This window comes from Austrofundulus limnaeus, unplaced genomic scaffold (assembly GCF_001266775.1).
Source record: "Austrofundulus limnaeus strain Quisiro unplaced genomic scaffold, Austrofundulus_limnaeus-1.0 Scaffold1279, whole genome shotgun sequence".
Taxonomy (NCBI): domain Eukaryota; kingdom Metazoa; phylum Chordata; class Actinopteri; order Cyprinodontiformes; family Rivulidae; genus Austrofundulus; species Austrofundulus limnaeus.
Window position 1 is genome coordinate 41823 of NW_013953681.1, and position 19253 is coordinate 61075.

The window sequence follows — 19253 nt, forward strand, 5'->3', positions numbered from 1 at the left end:
CATTTTGCACAAATTTAGATTTCTTTAACAAAAAAAAAGAAAAAAGAAAAAAGGAATCTATACAATGAAATGGTGATTATCAACAACAGACCATTAACTTACAACTTGAGTTTGCTGACAGAAATAGTTTTTTGTRTCTTCTTCTTTGAAGACTGGTCCTTCACACTTTTGATCTGACTCTTGACCTGATCCTGCAGCTGAGAAAAGAAGGCCTGAGAGGACCGCAGAGCTTTGTCTTTCCCCTCATCCTAAAAGAAAAAAGGAATAATGTATTAGATGAGTCATTTCTGGAGTATGTTGAGTTATGTAAAAAGTAACAGCCTGGTGTGTTCACAMAGAGGGAGGTGACTAAACGAAGATAAAAAGCTAAAAATAGATGACCCTGTTTGCGATACGCAGGTAAAACGTGAGARGAATCAGGACACAGAAATGTTGCAGTGATGACTGCTGATCATGTGGTAAAATAAAAAATAAACTAGAGAAAATGCTCTGAAAAAAAAAAAACCGTGTGAAACGGAGTTATTAAATTTAAAAGAACCAAAACATTAGATAAAAGCTAAAAGAACACAATAAAGTAGCTTAATATATTAATTAGGGGTGCAACAATACATGTACCCGTATCGAACCGTTCAATACACTGCTTTAGGTTCAATACACACTATGTATCGAACAATACAGATTTTTTTTATTATTTGATTGACTTGTCTTCTGAAGATTCTCTGTGTTGAAGGATCAGTGGATCTGTGTTCGACTACTACACCTAGGCTGTATTTTCGAGCACAAATCCACTGAGAAACTTGCTGTTTCAGCAACATTTAATTTAAAAACTGTACTTTTGAGGTTCATAATTAATTTCAATAAATTACAAGTTAAGAAGGGCATGGGCAGTCCTCTTTTTTTGTATCAAAAAATATTGAACCGAGACTAAAGTATCGAACTGAATCGTGAATTTTCTGTATCATTACACCCCTAATATTTATATACATACAAACACTCTCACACACACACACACACGAGATGATATGAGACAGAGAGAGACAGAGAGAGAGACAGAGACAGAGACAGAGACAGAGACAGAGAGACAGAGAGAGAGACAGAGACAGAGACAGAGACAGAGACAGAGAGAGAGAGAGAAGTTATTAGATTGCAAAAAACACTCTAAATAAAACAGAAAAACAGCCAACCTTGAGTATTGTGGCTTTGCCTCCTTTTGTGAGTTTCTTAAGGTTTTCTGTGGCTTCAGCCTTCGAGAGCTTTCTGTTCTCCCCGGTTATGCTGGCCTCTTTAAGCCTCTGTCTCTTCTCTTTCTCCTTGATCTTCAGGTGCTTCACTTTCTTTTTGTGACGTCTCTCGCGCTTCTTGTCGGTCGATGTCTTCTCGGTGTCACCCAGAATATCTCCTGCTTTGTTCTTCTCCTTTAGGGAAAGCAAACATATTAGACAAACTGCAAATAACTACTGCAATAAATGTTTGTCACTGTGTTGACGGCAAACCTTGATTTCCTCTGGTGCGAGCAGCGCAGCGTCACTTGTGCTGACCGGAGCCACTTCCTCCATGGCGATAGATGGTAGGTTAGAGACCACTTTAACCTCAGGAACAGYCTGTTCAAGGACAGAAAACATTAACATTAATAACATTGATTTGATGAATCTGCACTGTTTACACACAACAAGCCTGAAGAAATGATGACACATAAAACATTATTGTGTTGAAAAGATTTCTTGGAAATGTTTCACCAATGGTGATTTTTTTTGTCAATGATAAAAAAAAACATAGTCAATAATACAATAAATTTAGCATTTTTACTTGTCTTAAAACCCACGTTTACTTTGGTTTTTGACACTGTGTAAAGGGTTGTGTTGTCCATTTATACTAGATTTTATTTTTTTGTAGAATTTTTTTTTTTATTCTAGATTTTAAATTAGGTTTTAGGTATTTCATTGTTTTTTATTCCTTGTTTTTACTTTGTTTTTTAATTACCTGCATTTATTTTTTCTGTGTTTTTTTATTTTTATTGTGATTGTGTTTGTTTTTGTATGAGCTGTGTTGGAATGTTGATTCTGTACAGCACTTTGATCTACTATGGTGCAAAAAGTGCTTTACAAATAAAGTTGGATTGGATTTTTAAAGGGATCCATGATCACTTGTAACATTAAACTTTATTTAATAAACATTTATTTTAACTGTAAAATAAAGACTGTAAAAATGCTGTAGGCTGTTTAGTTTTTATAATGTTTAAACTAAAAGTTTAAAAATATATTGCACAGATGGGGCCATTTTATTTACAAGCAAAGCATTCTGGGTAAATGATGACGTGGATGGGTCATCGGTGCGAGGTTGCTAGCGAGCTATATCCACCCTGAAGGTTAATCTTGGACAATATCTGACGATTGACTCTTTTAAATGAAACCAGAGCGTTGACAGAGAGGAGAAGGTAGAAATGACTCAGCCTGGAACTGAAAATATGGATGGAGGACAACAGAGCTGCTTCATGGAAGAACCTCAGCTTAGCCTGTTAGCTTTAGCATTAGCCCCGACGCTATCACCATATATATGTATTAGCTCAGCGCTACACATTCTCCTCTCGTCACTGAGGTCCTCCATCCACATGACAGAGAGGGGAACACAAAAATGACTCAGCCTGCAACTGAAAATATGGATGGAGGACCTCAGTTGAGCTTGTTAGTTTGTAGCGCTACCGCCGAGCTAATACATATAAGGCAATATAGCGTCAACACTAGCGCAAAGACTAACAGGCTAAGCTGAGGTTCTTCTTCCATGAAGCAGCTCTGTTGTCCTCCATCCATATTTTCAGTTACAGGCTGAGTCATTTCTACCTTCTCCTCTCTGTCAACGCTCTCTGGTTTCWTTTAAAAGAGRCGATCATCAGATATTGTCCAAGATTAACCTTCAGGGTGGATATAGCTCACTAGCAGCCTTGCACAGAGGACCTATCCATGTCATCATTTACCCAGAATGCTTTGTATGTAAATAAAATGGCTCCGTCTATGTTAAAATATATTCTAAAATTTTACAAAACTAAACAGCCTACAGTATTTTTAGTCTTTATTTTACAGTTAAAATATATGTTTATTAAATAAAGTCTAATGTTACAACTAATCATGAATCCCTTTAAGCTTATCTTTTAGTTTTTAAGGTATTTTAAGGTAATTAAAGCAGAAAAAGACTCACTGGTTTTGGTATGAAGTGGAAGTTCGAAAGTGCATCCAACTTCAAGAAGAGCTGATCCATCAGTTTCTGAATTTCTACGTGGGACGGGTTCTCCTCCTCCGTTTTTTGCTGGATTGAGAACAGGACGTTACAAAGTTTGAATCATTTTCAGCTAAATAAAAGTGACAAAAGTCAAACCTGAGTTTGTTTGATATATTCTTCCTCGTAGATTTCCGCCAGACTCTTTTTGCTCTTCTCATGGTCCAAAGTTAGTCTTTTCTTGTACTCAAACACCTGCTCTTTAGGCTTCTCTTTGCGGACGACATCATCAAATGCCTTAAAATGCAAAACATATTGGTAAACAGTTTAGTAATTAAACATCGATTTATGATTTTCAAAGCAAATTAAACTTTACTGTGACAAACCTGGTCTTTGATTCTCTGTTTGATGATGTCTTCAAGCTGTAGTGTGGTTTCCTCTGTGATGGCAGGGGCTGAAAAACAAAACCATTAATATCTCATTAATAACTGCAACATTAAATGATAAAATACACTCAGACACCATCCATTCAATTAGCCTAACATGGAACAGGAGCCCGGAGAAAACCCACGCCTGCGCAGAGAGAACATGCAAACCGAGAGGCAACAGCTCCACCTCTCAGAAACCATCATCCCAAACCTTCACTCACCCATCCTCGAGGCCTGTTCAAACTCCACATCTTCCTCCAGCATGCTGTTCTCTGGACGGGTCTGCGCCGACGCCTCGCCCGACAGCTGCCACGGCTTCTCGGTCAGAGCTGCTTTCTCCAGCTCGTCAATCTTCTGCGACATCTGCGAGGGGGAATAACAGCAGCTGGTAAACGAAGATCCACCTGGTCAGAGCTTTGGGTTGTGGGAGTGGTTTTATAAGCGCTGTTGATGCTCAACACACAGGAAGTTCACTTTAAGACTCGACTGCTTGTTCGTAGTTGGGTCATGGAGGCAACTGGTCCCGGAGAGAAACTAAAACACGGACACCCCTCACCCCAACGACACTCTCCTGCTAATTCTGGGGGATTCCCAAGTCTTCCTAGACCAGATATACGGGATATAAAATCCCTCCAGTGACTTTTATTAGGGGTGCAACAATTCATGTACCCGTATCAAACTGTTCAATACACACTTGTATCAGTATAGATTAGTAACAATATAGATTTTTTAAATTTATTTTATCAACTTGTCTTCTTAAGATTCTGTTTTTAGGGATCAGTGGATCTGTGTTCGAKTGCTCCATCCAGGCTGCATTGTCGAGCAAAGATCCATTGAGAAACTTGCTGTTTCAGCAACATTTCATTTAAAAACTGGACTTTTGAGGTTCAACAAAATGTTCATAATCAATTTAAATAAATTACAAGTTAAACAGGGCATGGACATTTCTCTTTTTTGCATCGAAAAAATATTGAACCTTGAGACTAAAGTATCGAACCGAATCAAATAGTGAATTTTCTGTATCGTTGCACCCCTAAATTCTATGTTTGCCCCATGGCCACTTCCCAGTGGGACGTGACCGAAAAACCTCAAAGCGGGGCGATGTCCAGGAGGCATGGTCATCAGTCAGCAGGATGGATTTTTATTGTTTGCTTAAAATGTTGTATTACTATATAGAAAAACATTTAGCATTTTAAAAACTACTTAAGACAACTGATGAACACTACTACAGCCAAAGTGTTAAAGTGCACAAATCATGCATTTTGTTCTGGACTCTGAGTCTTGAGGAGTGCAGAAAAGTTTAATTCAGTCTCTGTTGGTGCTGTTTAGAGATCTTTGTATTCTGTTTGGGTCAGATTTTTCCAACCTGTTCAGAAATTCTAAATAAGATCTGGACTTACCAACTACATTTTGGTGGTCTTCATTCTCCTCTGGTTCTGGGTCAGAAGACAAGTCTTCCCTTGATGACATCTTTTATTTCATTTATAAATAAAAAGTTTCTGTGCAGCTATATAGTCGTAAACCCCTCTATCAAACTAGAATAGACCACTCTGGAAGCTAGAAGGGGGTGGGTTTGGATTTAAAGAGACAGCCTCAGAATGAGAAAAGGGGCGGGGCTTGTGGAGTTACAATAAGGAGGAAATCAGACCAAAGCATTGCAGTTCCACTTTATACAGACCACAAATYAAGGATTTGAAAGAGATCAGAGATCCAGAAAAGAAAATCTGTCATTTTTAGCAGGTCAGCTGTGGAATAAAATTAGCTGGTAAAAAATATAAACTGTGTTAAATCATTTTCAGTTATTCAGAATCCACTCTGTTGCACACCGTACCCCCCCGCACGCTGCGCGGTCGCAGGTAGTCTCAGATGCGGGTTTGAAATAAGCATTTTAAAATGTTTTCAAAATATTTCTGGCACTTTGGAGAAAACCCAGGTCTTGCTAGAGGGATTGTGTATCCCCTCTGGCCTGGGAACGTCTCGGAGCCCCCCAGGACGAGCTGGAAGGTGTCGCTGGGGAGAGCGGGGTCTCCTGCTGCCCCCAGGACCCGATCCCGGATAAGCGGCAGAAAACGGARGGYAGGACAATTTATTTTGTTAGTCTAAATTATTACATTTAAAATTATAACTCTAATTCAAGCAGAATAGCCTATTGTCAACATAATTATGGAGTGTGATTTATATTCAACTCAAAATATCTTCAAACTAACGAAATATAAAGTTATTAGGGAGGAAAACCCGTCTGGATAACAGCAGACTGACTGCTGGTAAAATATACGACAGGTCTGGACCACACGTGAATTTTGTTCGTATCTGAAAAAAAAACGCAGAACACGAAAACATTGMTGAATGCCACAAATTCTCCTAAATCACTCGTACACAAATTAAGAACAAATCTGTGCGTATGAACGGTTCTTGCATGAGGCCCAATGCCTCCCGTTTCACATCACAAAATATAAAAAAAATAGACATAATCTTGGGCATCTTTCTGTTTTCTTTACTCCAGTATTTCTGACCAAAGAGTTCATTTTACATGATTCTTATCATTTCAGCTCTGATACAACAGAAACATGTGGTTCAGCCAAAAATGGAAAATACATTTAGAACAGTTACCTTCTCCTGTCGTTTCTCAAAAGAAGATTTTATTTCAGATTTTTCTTCATTTGGAGCGTTTCCGCCAAAGATTTCTTCCATATCCTCGCCCTCGCTGTCCTCATCCCCCAGGAGGTTAAAGGTCACTTTCTTCTGTTGCGCTTTAGATTCACTTTCCTGCTCGTCCCTGACAAACACAAAGGACAGGCGTTCCCCCAACATGCTTCTCCCACAGGTGATTATAAACACGACACATCTCTGATCACACTCACTCATCACTGCCTTCCTCCTCTTCTTCATAATCATCTTCATCCATTTCTTCATCACCTTCCTCCTGGCTTTCATCCGCTCCATCTGACCGCTCGCCGCTTTCAGCTGCTTCTCCCTCAACAGCATCAAAAAAGTCCTTGTACTTGAGATTTCTGGAACTCTTTACCTGTCAATAAAAACAAAAACATTAGAATTRCATTTTTCCTGTCCCGCCATGACACGAAGTCACCCGAGGTCAAATCCATACCGCAAGTTTCTTCTTCTTTTTAGAGGACGTTATTTGGTCCAAGTCGAGGTCGTCGTCCTCGTCAGAGGCAAGGTCCTGAAAGTAGTTGACATCGTCTTCATCCTCTTTTCCTTCTCGCTTGTCCATTTCATCAAGAAACGACTCCATTTCCGACAGTTTGAAGAACCTATCGTCAACCTCAGAGGGAATCGTTCTGGTTTTGGAACCTGTCCTCGCGTTTTCCTTCTTCTGCTTCTCTCGTTTCTCAAGAGCATCCACGTCAAAATCTAAATCAGAGTCATTCTCCGAGTCTCCCTCTGACCCGTCTTCTGCTTCCAGAGCATGCTTCTGTTTCAGTCGTGGCGAAGGATCACTTGCATTTTCATCGTATGTCATCTCTTCTTCTTCTTCCTCCCTTTCTTCCTCCTCTTCCTCCGACTCCGACAGTAATGTTAAGGTCTGGTCTGCCAAAGCTCCATCAATGGCAGTTTTAAAATATTTCAGCACGGCTTCATTCTGTAGCTCCAGCTCTTGCCAAATTTGCTCCTCGTCAAAGTTGTCCACAACCAGCTGGGCCAACGGGCTGCTTTTACAGCCTGCAGGCTCCTGAGATTTGTGAATGTCATACAGCGTCTTGGTGAGAGAAGTGAAGTCTGCTGCAACTTCATCCTGAAGGCTGAAAAGGGTCACATCAGACGATCAGTATGGCAGAAGTTTTATATGCTTAGAGGCAATGTTTATTTTATTTTTTAAGTCTACTTTGTAAACAGTTTGACTCTTTGAAGAGGTCATCTTAATCTTTATCTATAAATCTCTATTTGAATGCACAAATTTAAAAAATGTTTGAAGGGATATTTGTTTCACTAACAAGTCTTTTTGTCATACCAAAAATTAAATAATTCACATTCTACCATCATGATAATAATATCCAGCACTTGTTTGCCCTGTTTGGAGAAAACCTAGGATAGTTCGAATTATAATATTTCTATCATTCGTATTTTCATTTAAAAATGCACGTTAAACTTTTTAAATACTAAGCAGAAAGCATATGAAAATCGTTTCAGTGAATAAAACTTAGCCTTTCAATCCAGGTCCTTACARTTAGCAATTTTTACTCGTTGCTAACATTAGCATTAGCCGATAGTTCGCTAGCTAAAGCCCTCCTTTTATAAATATATATTTTAAAATAAAAACCACAAGAACACTTACCTTAGAAAGTTCTCTGGTTGTGCCGTGTTATCATTTATTATCTTGGCACAGTCCTCCAGCACAGTCCACATATCTTCATTATTGGCCATGTTTTCCCCACATGTATGGCTGTTTCTCTGTGTCGCAGGTAAACAGGCTCGGGCAGTAAATCGTCCGCTGCCCCAGATTAGTTCCGTGGTTAAAACATGGCGTCCGCTGCGCTGAAGGTTGCAGGTTGGTTTATGCTAAATAAATAGCTACAGCTTTTACGCTTTTATTTGTAACGTATTCTGTCTTCTTAAACTTACTTTTTACTTGAAAGTTAGCTATTCACTGCTGCGTTTCATTGTACGTATTTTGTTTTGTGTTTAAAACAACTAATTATCGCACAAACGGCACATACTAGGAATATTTGTTTACATAACTCATATGCAGTAACTTTCAAAACACCTCAAGTTTAAGTTTGTTAACACCAAACATTTGGTAGTCGCATCTATGCAATTGCCAAAACAATTAAAACATCCCTGTGTTTCAGTTCTATGATCTGGAGTTTCCACAACTTCAAGAACTTTGTGTTAAATATTAAACTTAATCATTGCAAAATATGAAATCAAACACAAAAAACTGTCTTGGTTTATATCAAATCAGATAAATCAGATTTAGAAAGAGTTTACTCCAGTATTTTGCCAGATACATTGAATGCAATTCTGAAAAGCGGGCCCACACTCAATGTAGACACTTCAACTGTTTTTATAGGTAAAAAGAAAGCACAGGATATATTAATTGGTATCTATCTGGTCACTAATATTGCTTGCAAATTCTTCATTTAAGGACACATTAATCATCAACGTTGGAAAAATATTGTGCAGATTTTGTTTCTTACTTTCTGATGTTTTATTTTTTTTTGTACTGCCTATCTTTAATACCAAGTACATCTTTATTAAAATAGTGATGCATATTTTTAAACATAGAAAATCATTGTTTAACCTTAAAAGAAGGGGCTAGATAAGAAAGTCAGTATTAAATGAAATGTGTTTATTCAGTGGCAGGAATTTCCAGATGTTCTGGCGTCTCACTCCTGAGGGCACATTCAACGACGGCGTCCCCCAGTCGGGGCGTTCCCGCCTCCCTGTGGAAGCTGGGTAAACTCAACCACGTGGCCATCGCTGTTCCCGACATGGAGAAGGCCACGGCTCTGTACCGCGACGTGCTCGGCGCCAAGGTGAGCGACAGAGTGCCCCTGCCGGAGCACGGCGTCTACACCGTGTTCGTAGAGCTGGGCAACACCAAGCTGGAGCTGCTCCATCCTCTGGGCGAGAAGAGCCCCATCTCTGGTTTCCTGCAGAAGAACAAGTCCGGAGGGTTGCACCACATTTGTATCGAGGTGAGAAGAACTGTTCAGTTGTATCAACATATCAACACTGAGTATTATCTCACATGAAAGCAGGTGACTTACTGTACAGTACGTAACTGTAAAAGAAGCTCTGCTCATAATGTGTTTACAGCAGCAACATCTTTATTTGTTTTAACAGGAAATAACGCTTTGTCCTCGTAGCACGGTAACATATGAATGCATGAATTCACATTTTTTATGCTTGACCATCATTTTTTTTATTTTACCAAGTAAAACTTTTGAGTTTTATTACAAAATTTAATTGTTTTATGATGACCCTTAACCAGTGTTTCATGAGATATTTTGCTAATCGACAGACCTTGTTAACCCTGTACTGCCCGTGGTACTTTTCCAGTTTGTGGTTACTTACTTCCTGCCTCTTTACAGCCTGACCCACACTACCAGGGACTTTGAATTTGCACAGTAGCCTGTTCAAACAGTTTGATTGGTTGCCTTATTTTGATTGACACCTCTTTTGACCAACTTGGTTCATCTGTAGAGTCTCCACAGCACAGGATGTGTGGTGAACCCGCACGAGCTGCAGGTGATTGATTAGAATCAGCCAATCAGCTCTGAGCTTATTTCTGACATCACAGCTTTGTAGCCAATCCAGTTACCTTTTATTCGATATGCAGTTTTGGAAATAATAAAAAAAGGTTATAGTGTATTTTAACTTCAATAACTGAATACTAGTTACAGTTACAAAGATTATGACTGCTAAAGCTAAAACTTCAGATTCATAGCTTTACATAGAGGCTTGTGAATTTACTCCACAGGGTTCAAGAGCAGTACTTAATTTAATTTGAGTTAGGGTTAGTTAGGCCCACGGGTACACATTTGTTTTATTTAGAACAAAGTCCTCAACAGGATCAAATCAAAGATATAACATGGTATTTACTGGTGCATAATTAAAAAAAACGTATAAATCTCTTAAATGTAGAACTGACAAACTTTTCACTTGAAACGTAAACTGTGACACGTTCAGTCGAGTGTCAATACCGATGTCGGTCCCGAGTCTCGGGGCATTTTAAACGAGTATTTTAAAAATAAAGCAAACAAATTTGTTTTGTTTAGTGGTTTAAAGGGGCAATATCATGTAAAATCAATTTTTTGAGATTTATATCATGTTATAATTTTATACTCTCATAAAAAACATGCCCAAAGCCTTGCTCTGACTCATTCATGCATGTTTGAAAAATACTGCAGTGTTTTTATGAAGCCATGCTGAGGAGCAAAATGACAGGTGGGGACCAGAAACGCATTTTGGTACCAGAAACGTCCCTGGGACGTGTCTTTAAGCCGAACTTCCTCATGGCAGAGCGTACCCCCTCCTCACACACCCCGCCCATGACTCCTGCAGGCTCTTGGGTGAAACTGAAAGTGAAACCTAACTGTCTGCTGAGCTCCACTACTTCTCACTCAGTGAAGCTCTTTTCAGCTTAAAAATACCTTTGAGGAAATGCATTTTCAGATGCAAAGTAAACTGCATCATGGCAGCCCCCCCCCCACCCCACCCCACACCGAAATGGGTGAGACAGAAGCGGAAGAGACAGAGGCCAATTTCAAGACCTTTAGAAGAGGAAGTGATGAGAAGACAAGTTTATTTTCTATTCAAACATAAAAACAGCATTTTAATAACAGCTAAAGGTGACATAGATACTTTATTATGGTATAGTATTTAAATATATGCCTGAGAAACACATAATATTGGCCCTTTAAGTATGTGTTGCAAAAAAAACTGCTCAGTATCTGTAAAGTTTGTCCAAAAGCAGCTAAAATCCTATCAGTGTTTCTCACAGAGCATTGAGCTTTACTCCCGTGTGCCAGAAAAGGTGACAGAGAGGACTTTGTGTTGATCCTGTACTTGTCCCATGTTGTGGTCCCCGGCGGGGTAAAGTGCYTTAAAGTCAACCATTAACAGAGCCGTCCTCCTGTTGCGCAGGTGGAAGACATCGACGCTGCCGTGGCCGACCTGAAAGCGAAGAACATCAGGACTCTGTCAGAGGAACCACGGGTCGGCGCTCACGGGAAGCCGGTCGTGTTTCTTCACCCTAAGGACTGTGACGGTGTGCTGGTGGAGCTGGAGGAGGCCTGAACGGAGCCTGGAAGCTGTTTATTAACGTCTTTAAACTCCAGAGACACTTGGATAAAAACAGTCATTAGCTCCTCAGTCCAGGGAACCTGTCATGACTTTCCTGTTCTGGTCTGAATTAATTGCAGTCTGCTGTGTTTTGACTCCATAAAGGGTGATGCTAATGATTGTTTAGTGACTCTTCACTGTCCAACAAAAACATTTCAGTGCAACATGTTTTAACCGTAGTTAAATTAACATCATATATATAAACCTCTTCTGGGTCACAACCAGTAAAGCACTGTGGTTTCTATGAAAACGCTATTAGATTTGTGCAACTTCAACAAGCTCAGAAAGCAGATTTACAGCGTAGACATTTAAGAAAATCTCATCGATGATCCTGAAGAAAAGTTCAACATGAATCAGTTCAGAGCAAATCTGTATAAAAGCTTGAATTCACTGGTTGAACCTCAGCGTTGCGCGGCTCGCGTCACACCTTTATAACTAAACGATCTATCTCCAGTGGCGACACAAAAATGTCTAATGCAGGGGTCTGCAACCTGCGGCTCTGGGGCCACATGTGGCTCTTTGGTGCCTCAGCTTTGGCTCTTTGAAAATGTGGCCAAACATAACAGAATTTTTTTTTGTTTGTGTGTTTTTTTATACCCACAACAGAAATCAATTTACCGTATTTATTCATGTACTGTATAATACGATCTCGAGTACAATACAATCATAATTTTTGAACTTAAAAAGCATAAAAAATGTAATTATCAATAACCTGTGAATAATAATACCCCCCGCCCCACACCACACACAATTTATGGATGATTTTTAGGGTAAAATGTCTAGTATAATACATGAATAAATACAGTATATGCAAATGTGATTAATACTAAAACAAAATGTAAAATATGCCGGCCTGTTATCTTCTTTCTATGATCTGTCTCTTTAATCCATCAGAATTACCGTTAAAGAATTTGAAGACTACATAATAAGAATTAGATAAATATACCTGAAGAGTTCAGTTGTACTAGTTTTTACACAATTCATTATAAAAAAAAATTTCTTGTTTACGTGAATCTGGTCTTTTCTTTTGTCCTGAGGTGTAAAAATAATAGTAAATAATAAAATTCACTGTACATTTTTTCAGTTTTATAACGTCACCTCCACTGGCCATAAAGGTTCCCAAAGAGGCCTCGAAAAGGCCCACGGACCATCAATTGATATTCACAGTTGCAGCTTGTTTTGCGGCTCTGGACACACTTTATTAGTGAGACAAGCAGCAGAAATGGCCTTTTTGATCATAAAGGTTGCAGAGCCCTGATCTAATGTTTCTCTCAAACTAATCGAGTTATCAGCCCACCAGCAGGGGGCGTGGCAAGTCTAATTTATTTATTCACATTTTTTAAAAAAGCAAGTTGACCAAGCTATTGAACAAGAAAAAGAACAAGTGGTAAGACCAAACAAACAACACCATGAAAACCTAAAAGCTAAAACTCAGTCTGGTTTTTGTGCCAATATGATTTTAAAATGAGTTTTGAAGGTTATCCAGCTGTTTGGTGCAGCCGTCATTTGAATGTGCAGGTTTGTTTTATTGTTCAGGTGAAAAGCCTGAGCTCATCTGAGATTTAATCTGCTTTTCTAATTTTCCTCTGGGATTAATAACGTGTTTTTAATTTGATTTTGATTTTTGATTTGATTCTGCACAGCCTGGATCATCTCACCTGGCTGTAGTCTCCTCTCAGGAGTGTGCAAAGCCAGAGTGCAGGAGGGGGGAAAGGAGCCACATTCATTGACTTACAAACAAACTGCATGATTAGAGGAGTGGTTCTGAAGTGAATGGACAAAACAGCAAAACGTGGCCTCACCTGCATGTTTCTGAACATGTCAAGAAAACAGACTGGTTAGCAGAGGTTTATAGTAACTAAGTACATTTGCTCATATAGTACAGTTTTTTTGAGGATTTGTAATTTTACCAAGTATTTTTAATTGTTAKTTTTAATTTTACATTTAAAATCTAAAATTGATACTTTCACTTCTTCACTTTAGAACTTAACATCTAGTTAATTGTTACAAAAGTAAATATGACCAAACTCAGTTGTTTATTTGCTCTAAAAAACTGAAGTGTTGAATTAACTCAACCAAGTCATGTCAACTGGTTTCACTAAACCTAGTAGAGTTCATATGAGGCAAGAATATTTTTTCCACTTGGTTTAGTGGAACCAGTTTGTTTAACCCCTAACAGACGCCCCTGAAATTCCTTAAAAGCCTTTTGACATTTTTAAGTTGTCAAACTAAAGGTAAGAAACAGGAAGTTGTCTGACACCCTAGTCCTCAAAATAAAAGCCCCCCAGCAGTGTCTGGAAACGTTTAAAGGCAGAATCTGAACCTTTTTTGTCCACCGGTGGAACAAAAACTGTTAAGGGGTTCAGTAAATTCTACAGTTTATTTCTTAGATAGTGTGCAAAAGTACTTTTACTTTTCCAATCTTTATGAACAGTTTTATGACTTTTACTCAAGTATTTTTCTCATCAGTGAAACAGATTTTTACCAAAGTCATTTTCTGTTAAGGTATTTTACTTTTACTTACCTTAGTTATTTTTTTCAAGTACTTTATAAACCTCTGCTGGTTAGTATGAGGATAAAACTAACTGATATGTCTGGAACTCAAATAGGAGAAACGTGAATGGAAATCGGGACCAATTGAAGACTTTTTACAGAGATTTGAACATCCAGCTAAAGTTGCCGTGTTTTCTTTCAAAAGGCCAAGATCAAAAACGAAGATAAACTTGTTCAGTGTAATAAAGTTCAGTGATATCCATTGTTTCAAATCGTCTGAGCAGCACAAGGTTTTATAATATGTTTCTTTTTATGGGGAAGTTACATTTCAGGAACAAAGAGCCAACATTTTATACCTACCTACAAATCAACCAAACAAGCAGGGGAATGAAAAAGGAACCAACCGTCCTTCCACCACCAACAAAACAGGGAAACAAGAGATTAAATTGCAACACTGTATTACTGGTGACGCAGACTGACTCACAGTCATTTCTTATATTTCCTGTTAAAAAATTTAATTGGCTAACTTGGAAATCCCCACAGCTTTCCTGGATAAATGTTAAAATGTGTAGTGTTTTCTGTAATGAGGCAGTCGTAAACACGTCTTTGGCTTACTTTGCAAAGAAATGATTTAATACATTTAATACAGAGTACATTGTAAAAAAACATTCTTGTTCCAAACGTCAACCAGTATTTACAGATTACAGAATTTCACTGCATTATGTTTCTTTTGTGTCAGCAGGTTGTGTGGAAAATTACAGTAAAGTATTGTTTTTCTGAAACGGCATCTGTGGAACTTGAAAGTGACATTTTATGTTGTTTTTGTTTTGATGACGTGTGACTGAGGAAGTCGTGTTTGTTTTGCTTGACATGAGACCAAAAAAAAAGCACATCTGTTTGCACAAATTTGTGGCACGCTTAAATAAGGCTCCTGGCAGGTCTCGGATCAACTCAAGGACAACAAAGARGAACAAAACTCTGTGGACAAAAACTGCAAACCAAAGCCAGAAGATTTGTGGTTGAAAATGTCCGCAGTAGAGTAGTCCTGTAAACAAATCAAGTCTTGTTCAGATTAACTATGGATCCCACTGCTCCATTAAAAACYCAATAAAGTTTCCAATGTGGGCAAAGACATAATAGAAACAGTCAAAGGAAGTCAGTTACCAGTAAAACCAGTGTCATAAAGTACCTCAAAGTGATACTTGAATAAAAGTACCATAAAATTACTTTGGCAAAAGAATATTACTTGAAAAAAAGTCTTAAAGTATCTGATATTTTTTGTACTTTTGTGTCAAAAGTAAATTTCTGATATAAAATGTACTTCAGTAATAAAAGTTTTGAGTAAAAATTAACAAAATGACAGTTATTATGAAGTGACCTTTTTCTAAAGGCCATAATGACCATATTAATATATTAAAATGTTGGTAACGCTTTCTTTTACGGTACCTTTATTACCATGTAATTACAAGATAATAGAAAATAGTAATTAAATTGTAATTACTACCTTATTACCATGTAATTACAAGGTAAGAAAAAGTAATTAAATTGTAATTACTATCTTATTACCATGTAATTACAAGGTAATAAAATAGTAATTAAATTGTAATTACTATCTTATTACCATGTAATTACGTGGTAATTACAGTACAAAAGAAAAACTACTGTTGGTAAAACTACCTTTATTGGGTAACTACAATCAAATTACTATTCAATAGTAACTCAACACTATATTTATAACCAAAAGAATGCAAATTAATTTTGGGGTTAATGGTTAATTGCAATCAAATATAACTTTAAAACTGTCAAAATTACCTACTACTTATTTAGGTGTTACATAGTGAATTGTAATACATTACCAGCTAAGTGCTACATTACTGCATACAATTAATTACATAGTAAAATCGTAACCTAATTAGCATGTAATTACATGGTAATAAGGTAGTAATTACATTTAATTAATATTTTTATTACCTTGTAATTACATGGTAATAAGCGTACCAAAAAATAAAGCGGTACCAAAATGTTAATTTTAAAAAAATTAGGATGCATTAGTCCACCTGATTTAGCTGCATATATACTATATATATGTATGCCACAGACATCTTCATACTGAGCTACAGATGTCATACAGCTCTGATCAATTGTGTACAAACTAGTGTCAGAAGATATATTTGTACTTCTCATCCAACCACAAATAAATTCACTACCCTGGAGGTACAATTTATCAGCATAGTATTTTATAAGCCAGAATTAGAGTAAAAACTAACCTTTTTATAAAGAGTAAAAAGTACAGATAATTCAGTAAAAATGTAGGAAGTAAAAAATTCTACTTAAGTACAGTAATAAAGTTTTTGTACTTTACAACTGTGTAAAATAAAACCTATGAAGCATTTTGGTGGCATCATGATTTAAAGCAGGGGTTCTCAGTTTTTGGGTCTGGGGACCCCTTACAAGGGTGAAATTTTTCCAGGGACCCCCTCCCGTTTAAAAAACCATTTATTGTAATTTTAACCCCTAAATACTATGGGAATATTACATTGGTTTAGGGCATTGTTCCCCATATTTTAATAAAATTCAAATGAACAGTTTGACATTTGAGGACCTGTGGGACTTTTTGAACAGAGGCTTTCACAGCTGTGGGGTAGAGCGTGTCATTGTAAGAAGCTCAATCCTTAAAATTGTACAAATTTACTAAAACTTGAAGTAGGCAAAAAGTCAGAAATAACTGCACATTGGTGTCTGCCATCGTTTGGATTTAGTCTAGTTGTAAAGCTACAACAGCTGTACAAATGACAAGGTGTACTTTAAAACTGGGCAACTTCCAAATTCTAAAGCATCTGGTGTTTTCGGTTCCTGCAGCTTTGCACTGAAACTGAGATAATTCAGTTTAGTTCCCCCGTTGACAGTCCAGACTCTAGAACGGTTTAGATTTGGTCTTACAAGGATTGACTTACAAATGTGACAAAATTAAGGCCTTCAATTGGGCCATGCTCCAAACTTAAACTGAATCTCAAAGACAACCTGACATCTGAGGCCTTTGGAACAAGGTGCTTATTGTGGGCTTGCACCATATATTTAGATAATTCAGCACTGGGAACAGAAACTGTTATTTTACTCCTCCACTCATTTTAAAATTGGAACCTGAAACCCAAGCTTTCGAGTTGTATGTAAACATTGACATTTTTTAAACAGACTAAATTCAGTTCTGTAAGAGAAGTGAAACACTTCAAATTAAATAAAACTGAAACAAAGTTTGACAGTAGAGGGTTTTTATTTGAGCTCAACTATTTAACACAAGGTGACATGAGCGAAGCATCGATTGAAAGCTTTAGCAGCTTTTTGGTTTTAAAGAATCGTGAAGCAGAAATAAATTAAACACAAGKAGTTTTCCTAGTTTCTGAGACTAGGAAGCCCATCGCTGCGCAGATCTGATTTAGCTGCTTTCGCCCAGAGTGTGTTTGTCAAACAGGTATTCAGCCAAGCCYTTCTGAGGAGCCCCCATGCGGCGCAGGTTGGTCACGTGGTCTCCCAGCTGTTTGATGGCCTTCACCTGCTCGTCCAGATAGTGGGTCTCGATGAAGTCGCACAGCTGAGAGAGAAGAGCAAAGGGTTTAGAGCTTTGAGTTCACTGAACTGTCAACCACAGCTCAAGATTTGTTTGCTGTACAGCGAGCAGATACGTTTAATACTTACATGTGGGTCGTTGTGAGTGGAGCAGAGCTTGTGGCAGTCCAGCAGAGACTGGTTCACACTCTTCTCAAGCTGCAGGGCGCATTCAAGAGCCTCAACACCACTGGACCACTCATCCCTGTCTGGCTTCTGCAAGACAAAACCAGTTCAATGTGAGACTCAAGGGGTGAGACCAAAGACCTCGTTCAAGCCCTCTAATCACCTGAAACTGGGTTTACAGTTTAACGTTCTGCTGAGGTTCAGGGAGCGGTTACAGGAGATAAAGCAGCACATGCCACTTACGCCCTTTGTATCTCTTCAGCTCCTCCCACTTTTGTGATAACAGCCTCGAACACAATGAATTTAAGAGTAAAAAATCGTTAATTTTACAGGTTTTGATTACCTTGACATCTTGCAGGAAGATCCTTCCTCCCCTCTGGTTCTGCAGTTTCATTAGCTTCTCAGCGTGCTCGCGCTCCTCGTGGGACTGCTCCAGGAAGTACTTGGAGAAGTTCTTCAGTGCCACGTCATCCCGATCAAAGTAGTATGCCTACAAAATACATTTACAAGATTAATTGGTTTTAAAATAAACTACTTCATGTTTTTTATATCATTTCAGGTTTTAAATTAAAGTGCAACATCACACTCAAAAAGCAAATCAAAACTTCAGCTTACATAGTCCCCTTTTAAAAAAACCTGCATCTATTAAATCCATTACATACAAAGCAGACCAGATGTGCACAGTTTAGTAATACGTACCATGGACAGGTAGACGTATGAGGCGTACAGCTCCAGGTTGATCTGCCTGTTGATGGCAGCCTCACAGTCCTGATGGAAGTTCTGTCTCACCTGGGAAGTCATGGTTCTGAAAAACAAGACACATAATTTAATAATTGGCAAACGGGAACAAGGCAAGCTAATATAAAAAAAAAAAAACAAGATTTGTAGTTGTGTTTAAAATGTGATAAAGCATTAATTTCAGGAATGGTTCTAATGCTAGAAATAAAAATGCGCAAGAACTGGAGAACAAGAAGGGAGTGGGGGGGGGGGGGGGGAAAAATGGGGGAGGGATGCGTAAGATACGATTAAATTTAACCAAATCTTCAAAAAGATACATAAACAGTACACTTTAAAGTTTAAAAAATGTCAGAACCATGATTTATTCACTTACCTGATTTGAATGTCGGTTTTTGACGTTCGAGTTGGCTGCGTTATTAGCAAAACAGTTAGCCCTCGAGCTAAGTGAAATGTAGAACAAGCTTCGCTGACGTTTCAAGGTTCCTCGATGGAAAACTAGGAAGCAGAAGCGCCTGATTTCGTCCTGAGGTGTCCTGGACAGTCGAAAGGTTGCCGTTCAAGCACTGTTGAAGCAGGTAACCTTGACGGTCCACAAACGAAACGATGAACTGTGAGCTTTAGAGCGTGCGCCCTCCGTTTATATAGGCCAGACGGACCGTGCGTCACTTCCGGAAGAGGGCGGGGACTTGCTGTAAACAACTTGATCTGGATGCGCAGTTCATTAAAAAAACATTGTAAATAAAATATTTTAAAATGATCTGCCACTGATATAAAATGTTTATGCTTATTTGCTTGAGCTGACGTAGGTCAACAACTTAACGCTGCTAGTTAATTTATGTTTGCATTTAA

General features: G+C 38.2%; 3 protein-coding genes across 4 annotated transcripts; 1 reads left to right on the forward strand and 2 right to left on the reverse strand.

The window, feature by feature from the left end:
• Nucleotides 1-32: 32 nt before the first annotated feature.
• mphosph10 (M-phase phosphoprotein 10 (U3 small nucleolar ribonucleoprotein)) lies at nucleotides 33-8059 on the reverse strand. Its single transcript, XM_014031598.1, has 11 exons — nucleotides 7933-8059; nucleotides 6745-7399; nucleotides 6500-6663; nucleotides 6249-6414; nucleotides 3860-4001; nucleotides 3597-3664; nucleotides 3370-3507; nucleotides 3193-3300; nucleotides 1494-1601; nucleotides 1185-1415; nucleotides 33-248 (listed from the first exon to the last, which is right to left on the reverse strand). The coding sequence occupies exons 1-11, from the start codon at nucleotides 8019-8021 to the stop codon at nucleotides 99-101; spliced, it is 2019 nt and encodes a 672-aa protein (XP_013887052.1). The 5' UTR covers nucleotides 8022-8059; the 3' UTR covers nucleotides 33-98.
• On the forward strand, nucleotides 7410-11564 carry mcee (methylmalonyl CoA epimerase). Of its 2 annotated transcripts, none has more exons than XM_014031600.1 (3): nucleotides 7410-7425; nucleotides 8955-9295; nucleotides 11247-11564. In XM_014031600.1, coding segments are annotated over exons 1-3 (495 nt in total). In that variant the 5' UTR covers nucleotides 7410-7424; the 3' UTR covers nucleotides 11400-11564. The 2 variants fall into 2 exon arrangements, with proteins under 2 accessions (XP_013887054.1, XP_013887053.1); XM_014031599.1 differs by lacking the exon at nucleotides 7410-7425 and adding an exon at nucleotides 8059-8145.
• A 5625-nt stretch (nucleotides 11565-17189) lies between these two features.
• On the reverse strand, nucleotides 17190-19013 carry fth1a (ferritin, heavy polypeptide 1a). Its single transcript, XM_014031602.1, has 5 exons — nucleotides 18778-19013; nucleotides 18366-18471; nucleotides 18010-18156; nucleotides 17631-17756; nucleotides 17190-17526 (listed from the first exon to the last, which is right to left on the reverse strand). The coding sequence occupies exons 2-5, from the start codon at nucleotides 18465-18467 to the stop codon at nucleotides 17371-17373; spliced, it is 531 nt and encodes a 176-aa protein (XP_013887056.1). The 5' UTR covers nucleotides 18468-18471; nucleotides 18778-19013; the 3' UTR covers nucleotides 17190-17370.
• Between the last annotated feature and the right edge of the window lie 240 nt (nucleotides 19014-19253).

What these genes read in the sequence shown, in the direction of transcription:
- mcee (XM_014031599.1), top strand. Translation starts at nt 8,118, where the DNA reads ATGGCGTCCGCTGCGCTGAAGGTTGCAG. An exon ending in CGCTGCGCTGAAGGTTGCAG is followed by an intron (nt 8,146 to 8,954) that starts GTTGGTTTATGC and finishes GTGTTTATTCAG; the next exon opens with TGGCAGGAATTTCCAGATGT. An exon ending in TGCACCACATTTGTATCGAG is followed by an intron (nt 9,296 to 11,246) that starts GTGAGAAGAACT and finishes CCTGTTGCGCAG; the next exon opens with GTGGAAGACATCGACGCTGC.